At 37.7% G+C, this 20,742-nt stretch overlaps 2 protein-coding genes across 2 annotated transcripts; both read right to left on the reverse strand.

Moving 5' to 3' along the window:
• Window positions 1-2,990: 2,990 nt before the first annotated feature.
• jagn1a (jagunal homolog 1a) lies at window positions 2,991-5,522 on the reverse strand. The gene is made up of 3 exons (XM_026913236.3): window positions 5,375-5,522; window positions 4,218-4,315; window positions 2,991-3,840 (listed from the first exon to the last, which is right to left on the reverse strand). Exons 2-3 carry the CDS (start codon window positions 4,304-4,306, stop codon window positions 3,378-3,380), a joined length of 552 nt encoding a protein of 183 aa, XP_026769037.3. The 5' UTR covers window positions 4,307-4,315; window positions 5,375-5,522; the 3' UTR covers window positions 2,991-3,377.
• Window positions 5,523-7,549: 2,027 nt separating this feature from the next.
• col8a1a (collagen, type VIII, alpha 1a) lies at window positions 7,550-19,921 on the reverse strand. Its single transcript, XM_026913234.3, has 3 exons — window positions 19,771-19,921; window positions 10,731-10,959; window positions 7,550-10,618 (listed from the first exon to the last, which is right to left on the reverse strand). Exons 2-3 carry the CDS (start codon window positions 10,954-10,956, stop codon window positions 8,691-8,693), a joined length of 2,154 nt encoding a protein of 717 aa, XP_026769035.2. The 5' UTR covers window positions 10,957-10,959; window positions 19,771-19,921; the 3' UTR covers window positions 7,550-8,690.
• Window positions 19,922-20,742: the final 821 nt, after the last annotated feature.

Raw genomic sequence — 20,742 nt, forward strand, 5'->3', positions numbered from 1 at the left:
GGTACCACCACAGGTGGGTCAGGTGTTCTTAGGCATCATTAATAGTAAAAGTAATAATCCTGACCTATACTGTGTCTTCATCAGTCTGTAACAGCACAGTGATAAGAGGACTATCATAAAGTGCTATCTTACTGCTGAATCTTGTGTAACCTTTATCTATCTTAAGCTTTCCGCTATTTGCTTATCAGACCAACCTCTAGTGAAACATTGTTCCACATACTGTTCCACCTTTAGCAGCTGCCACTCTGAAATTTCTAGGAGCCCTCTTGACTCTTTACCTAGTAATGTCCAAAAGGTTTTTTTTGGAAGTATTATCAGGTGACATCCTGAATACAGCATGAAAAAGAAACTTTTGACCTCTGTAGATCTTGTGACTGTATAGATAGAGTGACCTATATTGATCTCAACTCTCAACAGTTATTGGCAAAATAGCTGAGAAGATAGTATCCATCCTGTTAAATGACTTTAAATAAAAAAATTCTTAGAATGGACAAAAGCCCATAACTAACATATTGCAAGGATTTCAGTCAGTTAAGAACTAACCCCTTAAAATCTGTTCAGATTGTCTATTTCAGCTCTCTAGGACTTCATTGAGGCTTTAGTACAGTTAACTTTGTGATCATACTTGACTGGCTGAAGAACTAAGTTAGCCTCTTCTCTATGTCTGGTAAACTGGTTCAAATCCTACTTAAGTATCACTAAGGGTTCATTCTGGACCTTTAACCTCTATAAACAATCACTATGTGGTATTAATATTCAATCATCTTGAGTAATTGCTTTATCCTGGTAATACTGGGCACAAGGCGGGAGAATTCACACCAAACGGGACAACAATCCTTCACAATGCACCATGCACACCCACCTAGCAGCAATTTAACATTTCCAGTCTGTCTACCTGCATGTTTCTGGACAGTGGGACGAAAATGAAGACCCTGGAAGTAACCCAATGCAAACACAGGGAGAACATGCAAAACTCTGCACAGTCAGTAACCCAAACTCAGGATCAAACAGTGAATCTGGAGCTGTGAAGTGGTACTAACTGCACCATCGTGCCACCCACTAACTGGTGTTACAATTGTATATCAACCCTTCCAACAGTCTGAGGAAGAGACACAGCTTTCTCAGCCCTTAATACCTAAAGCTCATGGGTTTATTGGCTCCCTGCTTGATTCCATGGATGAAATTAACTTGTGAAAATCACATCAGAACAAATAAATATAAGACAGGGGTTAATACTGGGCATAAAGCACAGAGAAAAGATACAATGGATATTTAGAATCCTCTTTCAAGGCAAACAATTATGGCACAAACCTGTAAGAGTAATGTCACCTCCATAATATTTCTACAATTCCTAACAAACTATTAATTAAAAAAACTATTATTATTATTATTATTATGTCCTGTGTCATATATAGTATTATTGATAACATAACACATTTTCCTCTCTAGACTCTTTTCCGTATATAAAAACTGACAGAGTTTACCAAAGTCTTTCTTGTTGTCAGGTCAAATGGATACTGAGTTAAATCCAGAAGTATTTTCAAGAGAATGGGTAATATATGTAGGAAAGTTTCAATGTGTGTCTTCTCTTTGTTAATCCATGGCGACATTTTTGCTCTATCCCTTCTTGTGTTGTGCGAGTTGGAAGAGAGAAGAATGTGGAGTGTTTGGGGGGCCCTGAGGACATGGAAAAATAGAAAAAAAACCTACTCTAGGTCATCAGTTCTGTCTCTTCATCTCCACAAGGCTGACTTTTCAGTAATATACGACCAACAATGGAGCACTTTGTTGAATGGGGTGAAAATCTGGGGTATTTCCACATATAGCCATGTCTTTTACAATGATTTTACTACATATGTGCATCACCCTACTATCATCAATAAAAATGCATAACTTTATATATATATATATAGCTAAAGTGTTCATTTTCCCTATGTATGGAAACTTTTGGGACACCCTGTATATATAGCCACACACGCAAACACACACACATATTATACATATACACACACACACACACACATATATATATATATATACACACATATATATACACACACTGCCCGGCCAAAAAAAAAGTCGCTGTTTAGATTTTAATAGGCAAATACATAAGAGTCTATGAATTATTAGAGTGATTATAATGTTTCTAGCATGTTATATGTTTGGCAACAGTTCTTTTAATCTTAAAAGGTGAAGTGTGTAGCTTTTTAGTTTTTTAATAACCATGTAGAAAGACGTATCATGGCCATATTCCAGGATGACACTGCTAAGATTCATCAGGGTTAAAACTGTGAAAGAATGGTTCACATGTAACAGTCTCTAGAGTTTACACAGGATGTGGGAAACAATGAAGACTAGAGTAACTCAAATAACTCGAGTAACTTTACAACTGTGGTCAGTGGAAAAGCAACTCAGAAAGTACAACATGTTAAACCTTGATGCAGATGGGCTACAGCAGCAGAAGACCACATTGGGCTCTACTCCTTTCAGCCAGGAACAAGAATCTCAGGCTACAAAGGACACAGGCTCACCAGCGGGACAGTTGAAGATTAGGAAAAAAAAATCTTCAACTGTCAAGTTTCGATTAGCTGATTAGATAATTGTCTGAATGGATAGATGTATAGGCATTCCTATTAAAGTGGCCAGTGAGTGTATATTACATAATCTATTCCAATAATCTCCACTGGTTAAGCTTACCAGTGCCATCTAGTGTTTAATGACCACTAGGTGCATGGATTAAAGAAAATGGTGCTTAGTGGCAGCCTTGCCATTACAGAATGGAAAACGAGGTCAACTGTCTGTGGTCCATACCAGGTCAAGGCACAGGTACTGACATGTTAAACAGTCCAGATATGTTGCTCAGTTATAATGCCCTGGAATTATATACAGCAGACCTGTTTAATAGCAATTCATCTCCAATTTCATTAAAAGCAATGAACTTTAATTATGCTTAAATGTTAAATGTTATCATATGAGCATGATAATATCAGTAGTTTGAAAAACAATTTAATGACTATTTTAAACATTTTTAATATGAGAGCATTAAAAGACCAGTGAATTAAAAAGCAGTTAATTGGTATAATAGAACAATGTATGCCTACACATAAATTACTGTACACACCTCAGCTGACTGTCAGAGCTGCTTCACTCAATAGAAGCATCATTTGTAATGTCCTGTCAGATGCGAATCTGTCTAAATATATTGTTATGGTGGCCACGGCATAAATGATAAACTATAAATAATCAGAGCCCAGTGGTATGTATGTCCATTTGATCTTAGATGTGCATTTATTCCTTTGTGATAATCCCATGCATGTCAAAACTGTGAGTAATGTACAACAGCATGACTTGTAACCAGTTCTTCATCAACTGTCTCTTTATTTTTTCTTTTTCTCTTGTGTGGAGTCAAACCAGGCATCCAGTAGCTTCTTGCTGTAGTAAATTTGCCCTGCATGCACCTGAATGGCGATCACCATTAGCAGGTACATCACTGACACTGCAGAGAAGCCAAAGATAAATCGGTAAGCCTTGCCGTGTCGGTACAGCTGCTGCGCCACCGGGAACATCTCCATGGCACCGAATATTAGCGGAGCCACAGAAAATAGGCCAGCACTGATCATGGATATCACCAGGTAGCTGATGTTGTTCTTGGGCATGGCCATGCCGGACAGCAGCGAGGGCAGCAGGCTGAGGAGGTATGGGTACTCCCACTGATAGGGCATGGCCACCACGTCATGGGAAAACAGCTTGAAGTGGGTGATTGTCACCTGGGAGGCTATTAGTAACCATATTAGGAGATGCACAATGGTCAGCTTCTTGATCTCAGACTTTAATGAAGCACTGCAACACAGAGAGGTCAAGTTAGGATCAAGTTAGAGGACAGATGGAAAAGATGGGCTGGCCATTTTTAAATGCTAAATTATAAATAGAAACAAAGGAATATATATACATACATATATATATATACATATATATATATATATATATATATATATATATATATATATATATATATATATATATATATATATATATGAAATTCATTTTCACTGTATTAAAAGGTTTAATATCAGCACACTTATTGCACATTTCCCTCTTTACACTGATTTTCTGAGACACTCAGACATCATTTAACACACTGTACTAGCCATATAAAATTTCCTGATTTGCTTAATAAGAAAACATGGGCAGTGGGGGTTTACGGTTTAAGATACTACCTCATCTGATAATGAGGAGCCACTTTCTCTCTGTGCTTGAAGTCACTCCCATCAGTCCCGGCAGCTCTTGGGCCTGCACGTGATGTCATGGCTAACCCCTGTGTGAGAAAGATATTTACTATCAGCCCCAAAATGATAACATACAGGTCTGCAATGATATAGAATAGTGCAAAGATATGCACAACCAGCATAAACTGCCTCACGCTGGACATATAAAAGGTTTTATTTAAAATCAAATACAGGATCTATACAAAAATAATGACTGTACAGCAAATGGATAAAAAAGCAATAAAATGGAAATGCATCTAATAGTATGTGGCTTATGGGGATGAGGCTATCTAACCTGAGGATTAAATGACAGTACATTAGGCTATTTTAATCCCAAAGAGATTTGATAGGCCTGCTGAATTGCAGATAATACCAGAACAGATCACCTACAAGATGCCTCACATGAAAACTGCATCATGAATAGATGCAGTCATCAGTAAGGCCTACACTGTTGTTAAAGGCTAGCCTGAGATTTTACATGACACGGCAGTGCAGCAGAGCATGATGGAGCTTTCCAGTTTTTTTTTTTTTTTTTTTTTAGTGCTGTTAAAAGCATCGTGATTACAATTACGTGAATTACAGAACACAAGTAATGATTCCTGTGTTAGCTGTTTAAGCTGGAGATGGCATGGGGGAAAAAAACTGTTTTTATGCCTAGATGTTCTAGTGCACAGAGATCTGTAACCTGAAGGGAGAATCTTCTGTTCCGGATTCATACACATTATTATTATTATTATTATTATTATTTTATTGTTAAGTCTTACTATTTAAATGTTTTCTGTTCTCATGTCAGATATGTATGTATGTATGTACCAAGGAGCACCTTAAAAAACCACAACAAATTCCTTGTGTGTCTGCGCACACACTTGGCGAATAAAGCTAATTCTGATTCAGATTAAAAGAGTTCATTATTACACTCTGGCTAATCCTCTTCCAGATCACAGCCGGTTTGTAGCTTAGCTGTATACAGAAGAGCGCGAGCGTCTTTCCGGTGCTGGTGACTGAGTGACTCTAGGCTTCACCTGTGAGCTATTTACACAGCTGTTCCCTCTCTCTCTCCCTGTGTTTTTGTTATTTTATACATTTTAACAAGCGAATACAATACTTACTGTCAGGTGGCTGAAATACTAGCGCAGACGCGAAAGAGGTTTTATTTAAAAACAGAAAATAAAATCCGACGAAAGCCGATGAGACGCTAGACAATAGCTTTTCAGTCTGTGACGGCGTACTGACCTGCGCATGCGCAGTACGAGATTCTCTCTGTCTCCGCCCTCAAAATGATGCGCAGCAACATCCGTGCATTATCCTCAGCATCAGCATCACCCTGCCACGGGTTTTGGGGATGGTTCTCATGTCCAGGCATGACAAAAAAAAAAAAAATGGAAAAAATATCCTCAACGAATAATTTGTCAATGTACAACGTAAGATTAGACAAATAAAATCATTCAATGCAAGGTGGACTTAGCACTAGGCAAAGGTTGGCAACTGCCTTGAGCCCCCAGAAGCCAAGGGCCCCATAAAAATGCAAATTATGTAATAATATATTTTTAATTATTAATGCTAAATAACATGCTGAAAATTTAAATATCAATATTAAAGCGCTGAAAAGGGGGCCCCATTCCTATATTTTGTCCAGGGCCCCCAAATCACTAAATCCACCCCTGATTCAATGGTAGAATGGTAGAAATTGGGAGAGTTTAAACTAAGCATTTGTTTTCTGGCCTGATAAGCAAAAGTTTAAACATATGTTACTAAGCCCTTTCAATGGAAGTGCTTGATAGAAACAGTATGATGTAATTCTTATAACAGGGTCAGCATCAATTATGCTTTGTATTTGTTTGTAATTTTTTTTATATGGTTATACAATAGTCATGACTAATATATTACACATGTTTATGATGCATATACATTGTGTGTACAATGGACTACTCTAACAAAATAATCATGAAGTTATTTCAAATCGTCCAAACATGTAACACTAATTTTGGGATAGCATGGTTCAGGTAAATTGGGACTATCTTAATCTTAATCTTAATCTTAATAAGCAGGGGAATAAGATGTTATGGAATGATGGAAAAGATGGAATAGGCTGGGAAATATAGGAGGTTCCCTACGCCTACCACTTAGTATGCAGAGATTTTTACTTACTGTACAGTATTCATATAGTTTTAGAGATTGTTGTTGATGTTTATTAATTGTTTAAAATCCTGTGTTTTGGTGCTACTGCAAGAAGTGAATTATAAAATGTTACCTTTTAGTTGTAGTTTTCTTCTGTGGTTTGACCTCACTCTGTTCGTATTAATTTTTTTTTTCTTTTTTCTTTTTGATTGGTTATGAATTTTTTTCCAAAAGATTATTATGAAAAATGTTGTCGATTTAATAAATGAATTATAGAATGTTACTTAGACCAACATCTTATATATATAGTATTTATTGTGCAGTTTACTGTGTTCATACAAGATTAGATCATGTTGATGATAAATTCGGAAAAGCAGTTTGTAGGTGTACAGATACTGACTGCAGTCTATCTGTTGCTACGCACAATTTATCAGCCCTTTTAATTTATCACCACAGGGACACCGCTGTCCAGATAAAATTTGGCTGCTGGACCATTCTAAGTGCAGCGCTGACACTGACATGGGAATGTGTGTGGCACTGGTGTGTGGCAAGCGTATCAGGCACCACAACAATTATGTGGTTGTTTCTTATTAGCTATTTTAGTAGACAATGATTTTGTTGATCCACTTTGTAGGCTGCATATTTTTCATTCTCTGCTCATCAGTAGCACTGAGATGGTTAAACATTCCACAAACATTGAGTTAAAACTATTTATTTACACTGTTTAGGCATGTGGCTTAGTGGTTAGCATTTTTGCCTCACATCTCTATGGTTGGGGGTTTGATTCCTGCCTCCGCCCTGTGTATGTGTGTGTGAAGTCTGCATTTTCTCCCCTTAAATGTGTGTGTGTGTGTGTGTGTGATTGTGCCCTGCGATGGGTTGGCACCCCATCCAGGGTGTCCCCTGCCTTGTGCCCCAAGTCCCCGGGACCTTGTGTAGGATACGCGGTACAAAGAATGGATGTGTTTCAGCTCTTTACTTATTTAGTTCTCCCCTAAAATGTCATGTCATGAATAGATTTTTTGTCTATTTTCTAGTTGTTGGACATGACTAATTTGGCTGTAAAATAACCAAAATATGCTTTTCATGTGTTTATAATTTTCTCGTAATTTATGTTCTATATGCTTGTGCATGTGTGCAAGTGCAGCTCTTCAATGAAAACACACTTTGTAATGGATATAAATCCTTTATTTATTAAAAAAGACCAAATTATTTAATTATTATTTAAAAACAACTCAGACTTGGCTTCTTGTTGGAGTACTCATCTTTTTTTTTTTACCATTTATGTAAAGGGACAAAGTTTTTTCTCCAAGCCCTTTTTAACTTTTAATCAATCACTAATTAGCAAGCATATATGAAAAAGTTTTTCCTAAGGGAACATTTATTGCAAGAAAATTGATGCAAAGGAGAAAAATATTAAGATATATGGATGGAATATGTTTTATTAGGCTGTTTTAAAGTGATGTCCACTGGAATGTATGGGCATGTTAAATATGTGAGATTTGAATAAGGGCTTAAATTTCCAAATGTAACTTTAAAATTTAATAGTATTTATTCAGTGGTTTTCAAAATGAGTGAGCAATGTGATGAGATATCTCTCAACAGTCTGTCAGATTATTCCAATTTACTTAATTTTACAAGCAGGTTATGACAATGTATGCACAAAAATACATGTGCACACAGCATACACATGCACATTTGCTCTCATTATAGTTATTCTAGTTATTCAATTAGAACAGTTGTGAATAGATTATGTTTGTGCAAAAACATTACATTTAGATAAAAATATAGAGGGAAGGCATCATTACAAAAATGGTACTTCTTTAGAATATGTTCACTATACAGTACATTTCAGTAAATATTTAAATATGTCAGAACAATTAATTTATAATTTTAATATTTTTTAAAATAGGTCTGTCTTGTCATCTTTGGGCAGCTGCCACTTTGGTCATCCTATATATAGCACATTGTCATAAAATAGGAAATACTCTCATGTGTACACTCTAACGCTCAGTACACAAATCCACGTATATTAGCACCACATTAGCTTGACTCCTTCTAGAAACCTCCAATTAAAATATTTGAACTGAATGCAATTAATTGTTGCTACAGTCTTTGTACAGGTAGTATAGTGTCTGCATATACACAATACTAGACATATGCATGATCATTGGCAAGACATCACAGGAACAGTTCATGAGGTCCTTTCCTGTAACTTTGATGTTTAAACCATGTACGTTTTTAATTTCGTGCCTCTTCCTTTTCTTTTGATTGCTTCTCTCTCATGCTTCCATCTTCTTTATTGATCTACATGGGGTAGAGTAGGAAACCAGAGAAAGAAGAGTGGACGTATTGCCCTGCATAGAGTCCAGATGCCTGGTCAGATGGTAACTGGATGTGAACAGTATCTCCTGGCTGTAACGGAACCACAGCACTGCCAGATGCCTGGTCCAAAACACCCTTCTTGTACTCATCATATGTATACATCACAGGTTCTCCATTTCGGTACAGACCCACCCATACATTGGAACCCTTGCAATGCACATGGTATGAGAAGTAGTAGATACCAGGAAGGTCACAGGTGAACACACCTGTCTGTGGGTTGTAGTTCTGTCGGCCATTATACAATAGCTTGTCGAATATCACTGGTGTGCCAACTGGAGGGTATGGTGTAGTCAGTTGTGCAGTAAAAGCAGGCATCTCTAAACCACTAGAACCCATTATATCAGCTCCACCTCCATACTTTCCTTTCATATACCCACTAGCCTTCACTCCATCCAGGGCTGGCCCCATCTCAGGTAGAACACCCATGAGGTCAGGGTTTAGGGCAGGTGATCCAGGAGGTCCTGGAGGACCAGGAGGACCTGGTAGACCTGGCTGGCCTGGGGAACCACTTGGGCCAGGAGGCCCAGGAGGACCAAGAGGGCCTGTAGACCCAGCGCTTCCCTCACCTGGAGGCCCAGCCTGGCCAGGAGGCCCAGCTTCTCCCTTAGGCCCTGGGGCTCCAGGTGGTCCAATTGGTCCCCCTGGTCCTGCAAGCCCTGGAATACCTTTAGGACCCTGAGGCCCTTCGGGACCAGGTGCACCCCCTTCTCCTTTAAGACCAGGCACACCAGGAGGGCCAGGTGACCCAGGTAGACCCTTCTCTCCTCCATCTCCTTTGGGACCGATAGGTCCTGGTGGTCCCCGTGGCCCAGGCTCACCATCCTCACCAGCTTGACCTGGTTGGCCTGCAATTCCTGGAGGTCCTGGTTCTCCTACAGGCCCTGGTTCCCCCTTTGCTCCACTTTCACCTCCCTCTCCTTTAGGTCCTGGTGCACCAATACCGCCGGGCAGTCCTACTGGTCCTGGAGGACCAGGAGGACCACTGGGTCCTGAGGGTCCTACCAGACCAGGAGGGCCTTCGCTTCCTTTGTCACCTTTTGGTCCTGAAGGACCGGGTGGTCCCCCCATTCCTTTGTCACCCTTTGGCCCAGGGTATCCTGGTTTTCCAAATCCTGGTAATCCAGGCTTCCCTGGCAAACCTGGCGGTCCTGGTAGTCCCTTATGGCCTGGGACACCTGGCTGTCCTGGCAATCCTCCCTCACCTGGTTTCCCAATGCCAGGCAGTCCTTGTGGTCCTTGTTTGCCCTCCAAACCTGGTGGACCTCCTGGACCAGCTGGTCCAGCTGGTCCAGGTTGTCCTTGTTTCCCTGGTGCTCCTGGCAAACCAGGCGGTCCAGGCTTACCCACCCCTGGCAATCCTTTATGCCCAGGTAGTCCTGGGGGCCCAGGTGGGCCTTTTGGACCTTGTGGCCCAGGATGTCCGATTCCCTTATCCCCTTTAGGCCCAGGCAGCCCTGGAAGACCAGGTAGACCTTTGTGCCCTGGTTCTCCTTTGGGTCCTGTCATTCCTGGTAGTCCTTGGCCACCTGGCTTCCCAATTCCTGGCAAGCCCGGGGGTCCAGGGGGTCCAGGTGGTCCTGTCATGCCCGGTAGCCCCTCTGCTCCAATAGGTCCCTGTTCACCTTGTTCTCCTGTTGGTCCCTTATCACCAGGCCTCCCTGGCATGCCTGGCATTCCTGGTTTACCAACACCAGGCAACCCTGGAGGGCCAGGAGAACCTGGATTTCCTGGAGGACCTGGCATACCATTTCCCTGAGGACCAGGAGGCCCTGGTGGTCCTTGTGGTCCTGGTGGTCCTTGTGGTCCAACTTCACCTGGAATACCCTGCTCACCTCTAGGGATGGTCTCACCTGTATGCAGGAAAACATGACAATATTTGTCTAAAACCCAAATGGCATATGATATAGTGACACAGTGAGATATCATACATATATAGTGATATGGGGATGACAAAGTGTTCACCTTTTTTGTCCTTGCCTTTGTTCATATGCATGGGTAATTGTGGCATTTCTTTCCTGTAATGTGGATACTGCATATGAGGCATCTCTTTTCCTATACCTTTGTGAGGTATAAGAGGTACAGGCTGGTGCTGTTGATGATGTGGTTTGTGCCCATAATATGCTCCTCCAAAAACAGATGGTAATAATACCACTTGTACTAAAATCACCAGGAAAGGAGCCACAGCCATGGCCTGTGGAAATCAATCAATCAATCAATCAATCAATTAATCAATCAGTCAGTCAGTCAATCAATGAATCAATCAGTCAATCAATTGCATACAAAAACCATGAAAAATTGAAAATAAATTGAAATAAATTGAAAATTCTTAATGATCAGTGAACCTATTTTCTGGTCAAAGTGGAAATCAATCAATCAATCAATCAATCAATCAATTATTTAGTCAGTCATGAGCATAATCACTTACCATTAATTGTCATTTGTTTAACCACATACTTATGTGACTTCTAATCGTAATTGGTTGTACCAGAACTAATTTAAGTGTTTCAAAGCAACAGGAATTGAATACTTATAGTATAAGTATACTATATATATATATATATATATATATATATATATATATATATATATATATATATATATATATATATATATATACATATAATAACTTTCTGGTTTTTAGCTGTAAGTAATTTTGCAAACTATATTAATTTTTTCCCTTACTTCAGTATTATGGGCTATTTTGTGTAGGTTGTGTAGATCTCAACATTCTCAATCTCATCCATTTCAGTTCCAAGTTATAACACTAAAAAATGTGGAAAAGTTCAAGGAGAGTGAATATTTATGCTACTCACTCTATGTTATATTAGATTAAATATTAGTTATATAATAGATATTATATTAATAATATTAGACCTCGTTAAACCCTTGTAGACAGACCATTGAGGCCTTAACCCTTCCCACAAACATTATTAACATTATTAACATTATTACTACATACCCAAAACATCAAAATCAGGTGTATTGAATCATTTATTTATTTATTTATTTATTTTTTTTTTTAAAATTTAAAAAAAAATTCCTAGTGGCAACTACATCTTCCCAAAATGCTGCTCATGCTGTCAAAGGACAGCTGAACACACTCTAGAAAAGCACTAAATGCCCTCTTCCACTAAACAGTTCAAAGATACACGATTGGCACATGTTGCTTGGATTTACAGAGAAAATGGCCTATTTTGCTCTCTTAGATTCCCGGCCCTGACAATAGGACAAACAGTTTTCTGTTGCTGATGTATCGTCCCCCACGCATAAAATTTTAATGCAGTTGATAAAACTACATCTGTACAGAAAGACACACAGGCTTATCCTCTATTTTTCAAGACACTGAGTGCATGAGCTGATGAACATGGAATGTTGCCTTTCTCTTCAGCCAAAGCTTTCATTTCAAAGTCAACTTTGTATAGGAATTATTTGGAGGGCATTCTGGGGTATTTGTATGTGGTGATAAACCCTGTCCCAGTTGTGTGTTATTTCCTCATTTCCTCTCATCCTTGCCTCTGTGAGAAATGGAACAAGACTGTGAAATATGCAGCACTCTCTGAATTGCACTTTTAGGTTTTGTGTGTGTCTCTGCATTTATGAGAAGCCAGAAAAAGAAAAGTAGGCCAGTTTTGGCTCCGACCAGTTAAAAAGGTGTGTGTGTGTGTGTGTGTGTGTGTGCGCGGTCACATGAATGTGTGTTTAAATCTGACATTTAACAAACTCATTACAATGAAACGGAAGTACTGTACAGTTAAATGTCACCACCACATTGTAGTACCATGAAGATCAGGTACAACAAGTAATATGCACAAATATCATAACATCATTGTACAATTGAGGTTAATATTACCAATATTATAAGCATTTTAAAAGAATATCGAAGTTGGCAATTAGGGAGAAACTGGGAGCAGAATGTGCCATGTGACAGAATCAGTATGGTAGAAAAGTTTGTGAGTGCGTATGCATTTCCTGCTGGTTTGTGAGCAGCAGATGCTTTAATTTGTAGTATAATGGACAAGAGCTTTAAGAAAATCACTAACAAATGATGTTTGCCATTACTAAAAAACAGAACTATTCTCCAATCTGTCCAGAATACAACACCAGCTACAGATCTCTCCTCTCCTCTCCTCCTCATTGTTCTGTTGAAGTATTCTTTTATTTTATTTATGTATTGAACTATTTGGATTTTGTTCACTCAGTTTTATCCATAATGTTGCAAATATACATACTTTTCGACAGGTTTCTTGCCATGAGCTTTAGCTTTGTACTAGGTTGTACTAGGTTTCTTATAAGATTACTTTCATGTAGGTCTGTTGGAGGCTCAAAAAGTATCAGTGAATTAGAATTTCGGAGTAACAGCATGGAACTTTGACCTTTCTCAGGCAGTTGGTGATTTTCACACAGACATGCCATGGGGACTCCCAGTCTTTGGTTCTTTAAGATGAAGTAGTACAGTCTGTAGTCACGGTACAGTTCTTGGAATATGTGATTTGTACAGTTGCAAATGTGTGTACTCATGGAGTTTTAAAAGTATATTCAGGGCTGAAGTTCAGGGCTATTAATTTGCTGAATTTATTCCAAGGCTAGTTTCTCGATCCAAGCTCAATCCAAATGAAGAGTTATTTTTCTAAAGTTTCACAGATTTGTCTTTACTCCATGTGTGACTGTTAAAAAACAAAACAAAACAAAAAAAAGTTTTGAAATGAACTGAGAGAAGAGTTATAATGCAGTCTGTCCCAGTTTCCTTATTTTTACAACCTGTCACACTGTAGATGTGGGCAAAGCTGTTTTTTTTTTGTTGTTTTGTTTTGTTTTTTTTTTACCTAGAAGGAGCTTAAAGCCTGCAAACCACCAGGGGGCACTGTAAACTTGCAGGAGATTTTTTTTTCGAATAATACATTTATGAACGTGTATATTTTATAATTATATCTTTCAGAGATAAGGTATGGTGAGCCTGTGGTTGAGAGTTATGATTGGGGTGGTGAATGTGAGGGCTTGAAGTTGGATGTCACTTAGGACCCCAAAGGTTCAGAAACAGCCCCAGGTGTGGGTTTTACTTGGGGATAGTCAGCACATGTCAAGAACAACATTCAGGAAAACATAACGTAAATCCACCTTACCAGCATTTAGATGCTAAAACAGAGATAGTTTTGGTTCAGTCACTAGATTGTGTGTTTGAGTGCAGTCTGCAGGTAGCCTTACAAACATGTTTAGACATTTTAGAATTTGTCAGCTACCTTGTTAGTGTAAACAGAAACTGATGGACAATGGATTCAGAATAATTTTGTTTAAGCCAACTATGAAGTCTATGAAAAAAAAGTTCTACAACATCTACAAAGATTTAGCGTGCCTATGAGTTTATTCTAGCAAGTCTGTTAGCTAGTTAGTTAGGTCATGAGAACTATAATCACAGCTGAAGTAGTTTAGATATCCCTTGAATAAAACAGTTTTGTTCTTATTTAATGTATATAGTTATCCAGTAGCAAATATGTAATGTGTTTCCATGCAAATATTTTCTGAAATGTGTTTATGTGAAGGCACATAGAAGTATTCCATCCCTCAAATCCCTGAGATGACAGGGCTGTGTGTGAGCTCCATAAATGTTTGCTGGATTTTAATGAATGCCCATCTCTGTGAACACTTGATGTCACTTTAGTGTAGAAGTCTTTACCAGATATTTTTGCTTTTTGGAGAAAAAAACACTTTAAGCATAAAGATTACATTTAAGATTATTAGGGCACCTTCCATCAAAGAAGGCTAAATATATCCTGATTCTCTCAAATGTTAGCTAGCATAATAAAAAAACCTGATGATACAAGTATGCTAATAGGTAACCAATAGGCTATAGGTATTACATCCTTTACCTGTTCCTTTTTTGATTATTCTTTAGATTTCACAGATATTACTTAAATGTCAAAAAGATATTTTTTTTGGCGTAAGACACTTCCCTTCCATGTGTGTACACAAATAGGTTATGGAATGCAAAATGTGAATATATACATCAAATTGAACAACAAATGCATAATTTGCTCCCATGTTCTTGATGCCACACAGAAACTACACTTGTCATAATAATCAAGACTATGAAAATTATTGATTATAGAATAATTCATCTGTCTTGGAAAGTATATGTAGTGAATAAAAAGTCTTAAGTGATAGAAACACAAGTGCAGATACTTGAAAATGTATTAAAGTACAGAAGCAAAGCAATTGTACTTGGTTATTTCCCACCTATTGCTAGGCATAAGACTTACAGTCACTTCCAGTGCATGTAAAGGTTGCTAGAATGTGAGAAACACTGAATATTTCTTGAAAGAAGCCTGCTTTTTGATAAATTTCATGAATACTATGAGCTATAGAGATACATCCCCCATGTGAAAGAATATATATTGGAATATATATTGTATGTAATGATGAGATAAGCCTAGTGCATAGATTATGAACAACAGTCATGTCCTTCTGTGAACAACACACACCATTAAACATATCTGAACCATCTGCTCTAAATTCTCACACTGTCTTGCATTTCCACGTTTGTGATATTGTCTGAGTTGGTTCTACTGGGATGTGCTGTTAATTAATGTATGTGTAATGAGATTAGATTAAAAATCAGTGACCAAGATAATACAACATCCATGAATAACACCCTTTTCACTCTAAAACAAAAAAAGAAAATAAATCAATAACATAATGGAATGCAAGCTATTCAGTAGCAGACAATTACTTTAGATTTAATCAGATGCTCCACTTTTGTCAGAGCATGTTCCTGTGGACTGGGCATGTTTAAAATCTATCTTGGCAATATGGCAGTGTTTGGGAATGCTGTTGATGGGCAATTACAGAGAAAATCTGACCCATACATTTAACCACAACAAAGACAGAAAAGATTCTTTCTCTCTCTCTCTCTCTCTCTCTCTCTCTCTGACTTAAACACACATGCCACTCTTAAACACATATGGACACACCCAAATCTGCAAATCTGAAAGCGAGATGTTCAGTCAAACCCTCACAGCACTACAGAGAAGGTGTATAAATGGACAAGCCCATAATAACATACTCAAAACATAAAAGAGTATATTATGTTATTAATATAATTTAATTACAGTGACAACAAAAGATATTTTAAGAGAAATCTGCCACTGTATAGCAACACATACCTGACCAACACTGTGACAAACCCAGCCTGATCACTTGGGAAATTTGCACGAATTCAAATGAACGATTTGGTTGATTTCAGTTGATCTCATATGAGTGAGGTTTTTATAAACCTTTGTATTTTTCCATATAACTTGAGTAGTATAGTGAAGTTAGCTGAATATTCACTATTAGAAAGAGTTATATTACATTAAAGAATGTTTGTAATCATTGATATAGTGAAGCATTCTGTGAGTTTATTTAGCATTTTTGGAAGGAGTCTCCAGTGTCAGTGTAATAGTCATAGGTAAAGCTGTAACCTTAAGTTTCCCAGGATAGGAAATTCTTCAGGTTGCAGGTCTTTGGTGTTTCCTGTTAACAACCTGCGTTTTTTGTCTTAATGACTTTATTGTCACCCAGGGTTCCCTTTTGAGTCTGATTCCTCTCAAGGTTTCTTCCTCATATCATCTCAGGAAGTTTTTCCTTGCCACCATCACCTCTGGCTTGCTCATTAGGGATAAATTTATACATTTTTATACATTTATAAATTTTCTTTCCTTTTTAAAAGTTTAAAATTTATATCCTGAATTGATATGTTTCTGTAAAGCTGCTTGGTGACAATGGCCATTTTAAAAGGAGCTATACAAATAAAAGTAAGGGAATGCCTGTTTATATTCCTTAATAAATACTATAATTAATAACTACTGTATACAATAAATAAATAATTATAATTATTGGCAGATTGCTTTGATATAAGAAGAATAAAAAACTTTGGGACATGCTGTTATTGGAAAATAATCACCTTCGGGGTAGTAAATGCCCTCACATCACTCAACCCATTGTTGATTATTTTCCAAAAAAAGGCACGCCCTGTCATGTTTTATTCCTTACTTATCACAATGCAATACAGCTGTTTTAATTCCTCAACATTCAGGGTATGCTATAAATTGCAACAAAGTAATAAAAACTAGTCATAGTATTTTAGTATCTAATGCTTTATGTCATAATTAATGGAATACAAGTTTTCTGATCCTGGTATTCGTGCCAGTGTGTGGTTCCCAGTCAAATATTCTGCACACAATTGCTTGGACAATGGATTGTGTGTCAGTATGGCCCTCATACTGAAGGCCTTCTTAAACATGGCCTCTGCCCCCAGGAGAGAGGGAGCTCTCATCTACCTTTTGTTCACCCCGTCTGTTGGAATCTCACACAGCACATCAGCCAATAAACAAAGCTTGTAAAATTAACACCTCATGGCAAAAATAGAGCAGGCTAAGAGAAAACACACACCCACACAATAGGCTTACTAGGATACAGCTGGCCCCTAAAAACCCAATATTTACAGAGCTATCATCATTTCTCTATTCTTTTCTTAGTTTCAGTCATGCTGTCCATTTCCTTGCATTCCATTTCTACTCTCACTCCCTCTTTTTGTCTACACAGATCAGTAGACTAACAAAGAGGCATCTAAATCATCAGTGAGAGGCATGGCATTTTGTGACTACAGGACAAACATGTCAAGAGAGTGGAGAAGGGAAAAAAGGAGAGAGGGAGAGAAAGAGAGAGAAATGGAAATAGCTCAAAGATGGACTTAATCAATGCTTGGAACAAATATTCCGCCACTGCATTCTCAATAGTCTGGGATTTATACCATTAACAGATGTGAAAGGCTGAAAGTTTGTTTAATTCTGTTATTGTATTTGCTAATAACTCTGTGGAACATGCCATCACACTGGAAGCTCTGTTTTTTTTTCTGCCAGTGGCATACATCAATTTCACTGTTTGATTAGGTCTTATCATGCATCTATGTTCCTAGCTTCCTAGCCAATAAACTAAAATTGTTCAAATATTCTATCTAATGAGCTAAGTACACTAGGGTTAGTGTTCCTAAAAAGCAAATGGAAACAAAACAGGCAAAGAGCAATCCTTCAGTTTTGATTCAAGTGGAGCAATCTAATTGTGGCCTAATTAAACCAGGACTAGCATCATTACCTGTTGGTGGGTATGAATCAAGGATTGATAAATAATTATCTAATAAATAACCACATAAAATTTAGATGATGTTAAAATAACCACATAAAATTAAGCTGATTTAATTACTTGATTTTTCTGATGCATGATTTTGATCTTTGGATTCAGATGAGAGAAGAATGACATGAAATGAGTACTATATTTCAGAGTACCAATCAGGCCTGTTCAGTATCCAGTACCTGCAACAGAGCTCTCATTCTGTCTGCTCATCCGCTTACTCAGCTTACAGCATTTTCACAGCACACTGATAATAAGAGTGAGAATCCCAGAAGGAGCCTGGTAGCCTATGCATGTGTATGCATGTGTTGTCTACTGTAGGTCCTAAAGCATAACCTTTAAATGTTTAATGTGTTTGAACTGTGTTTGTATATTGTACAGTTTGTGCATGTTTATTTCGTTTCTTTTCTTTTTTTTTCAAGTGGTGGATTTTTAAAATTGATTTAAACAGGCACTGCACATTGGGCAATGTATGGATGTATTATATGTGCTATATAAGACTCTGATATTGTGATATTGCACTGAAAAATCAAAAGCTGAATCCGAACCACATCTCTGCCATGAATTTTCCATTTAGGTGTGTATGAATTGTATACATGTATACATTATGAACCGTAATATGTATGTTAGATGTTAAAAAAATATATCAGTGTGGTGGCTGCAATCTATTCCAGGATGTATTATAACCAACAGCTAGTTGATCTCCGATCTTTTAAGAGTGATGATCTGTGATCAAATGTATACATGAAGAAAAATTAATATTAAATCAGTACTCCTACTATGGGAATTTCAGCTCAAGCAAATGGAGGGTGTTCTAGTCTTGGAGAATAAATATCATATCTCTCTCAATCTAATGGATATTTGCTAACCATCTCCTCTTGTCTAGATTCTAAACACACATGTGTTTGGCGTTACCCATTTAAAACAGTCATCTTTATGTGCTAGTGGAGGAGCACTAGCATACTGCCATGCTCAGTCTCTAGTCGGAGTGCCCTGGAACTGAATATTGAGACACTTCCGGAGACTATTTGTATGATCCAAATGGGCTTATTATTAACTTTCTTTATGGAGTCACATATGTTGAATTCATAAAAGAGAGAGTCTGATGACTGAATGTATTGCAAATGATGCTGCTTGATAGATGGTATAAGATCCACATGCTTTAGCACTGAACTGTAGCCAGTGCACATTATTATGCACCTCTTAGACAGCTTGGTGTGTCTTAGATAGATTGGTACTGTGGACTGTCATGTCAGTGCTAAAGCAATACATCCTTTCATCATTAACGTGTCTATCTCATTAATTACACTATTTTCCTTACTATCTCACAGCTACCTTTTATAATTTACAGTGATAGACTCTACTCACAATATAAAACATGAACATTAAATATCAAATCAATTGTTAAACATTAAATTGAGCATTTAATAAGACACCGCATACAACACAATTATTAGCGTTGAATATCCTGGGCACAAATGAACACAATAAAGCTTTAAAAAGAGTTAATTTTGCTGTGGACCATACCTACAAATGTTACCAATAGATGTTTAGTGTACGGTCTTTTAATGACAAGTCATTCATCTAGAGATGAATTAATAACATTAATCCAGTGTATCAGTGCATTTATAATAACCTCCATTGTACTAACAAGATTTGCAATCTTGATTTATCAGCCACAAAATGAATTAAGCAATTAAATAGTTTGTAAAGCACCCAAATTTGATTATCATAACAACTAAAGAGCTACTAATTAGAAAAGAATTATTTAGGAAAAAGACACTGAATAAATGTATATACATTTGTGAGAAGAGAAAGTGAGAAAGAGAATATAGCTTACCTTCACCTTTCCTTTTCAGTTGTATATGGGATAATCTCGGGGATCTGGGCAATCCTGCACACAAATTCCCATACACACCCCTCACCAGCTGAATGGATGGATGACTGGACTTAAACAAGCAGCACCCTACACACACACTCACCTTATATCTCCTGTCAGGACAGGAGGGGAGGAGAAAGAGAGCAAGAGAGTAGGGGGTGGAGGTGGAGAGAGATTGTCAGCATGGCGATGTCACAGTCTTGTCTTATTCAGTCTAAATTCTAAACACTGTGGTTTGTTTGTCTTTCCAAAATCCCTGTGTGGGCAGCATCACCCTCATTACTTCTCACAATGATGTCATGACAATCAGACATTGAGCTTGATGGATCTTGGATTGGCCTTTTTCCCCTTAATGAACACAAGTGTGTGAGGTTGGAGTGTTCCTCACACTGAAAATCATCCTCCTGGGGAAAAAAATCGAAATATTGTCTCACTTGCTAACGAGACTTGGACTGATTGCTTGAATTAAACTTTTTTTTTGGCATAGTTTTAATGGTCTGAATGAAGAATCCATTCATTCTTGATTCAGATTAAGATTCAGACTGCATTTAGTGTGTAATAACTTACTATAAAATTGTACTTTATGGCATATTTGCCAGTGCTAACTACATAACCATGATTGGAAGATATCAGTGCTTTCTTCTTTTCTTGCAGGCATCCTGACAGCAGAAGCCAATTAGATCCAAGGAGTCACCATTAAACCACAGACAATTACCACAACCATTGACCACCAGATTTTTGTTGGACCTTTGAATACATCTACATTAAACAAACATTTAGAATCAGGTTACCTGGTAAACCATTAAGATTTTATGGTTTAAATTGTAATATCAACCCTCTGAGAAACGTAACCTTTGCATACCATAACAAAACTAAAACTGTAATGGTTTCTGTGCTCAGCTGGTTGTAGGTTTAATAAAACCAAATAGATAA

The sequence above is a fragment of the Pangasianodon hypophthalmus genome, chromosome 5, assembly GCF_027358585.1.
Source record: "Pangasianodon hypophthalmus isolate fPanHyp1 chromosome 5, fPanHyp1.pri, whole genome shotgun sequence".
In the NCBI taxonomy this organism is placed as follows: domain Eukaryota; kingdom Metazoa; phylum Chordata; class Actinopteri; order Siluriformes; family Pangasiidae; genus Pangasianodon; species Pangasianodon hypophthalmus.

Excerpts from the sequence above, each read along its gene's own strand:
- jagn1a (XM_026913236.3), bottom strand. The coding sequence starts at position 4,306 with ATGACATCACGTGCAGGCCCAAGAGCTGCCGGGACTGATGGGAGTGAC. Across the intron at positions 3,841-4,217 it reads GCTCCTCATTATCAGATGAG|TGCTTCATTAAAGTCTGAGA; the intron begins GTAGTATCTTAA and ends TCTGTGTTGCAG.
- col8a1a (XM_026913234.3), bottom strand. The coding sequence starts at position 10,956 with ATGGCTGTGGCTCCTTTCCTGGTGATTTTAGTACAAGTGGTATTATTA. Across the intron at positions 10,619-10,730 it reads CAAAGGCAAGGACAAAAAAG|GTGAGACCATCCCTAGAGGT; the intron begins GTGAACACTTTG and ends TCCTGCATACAG.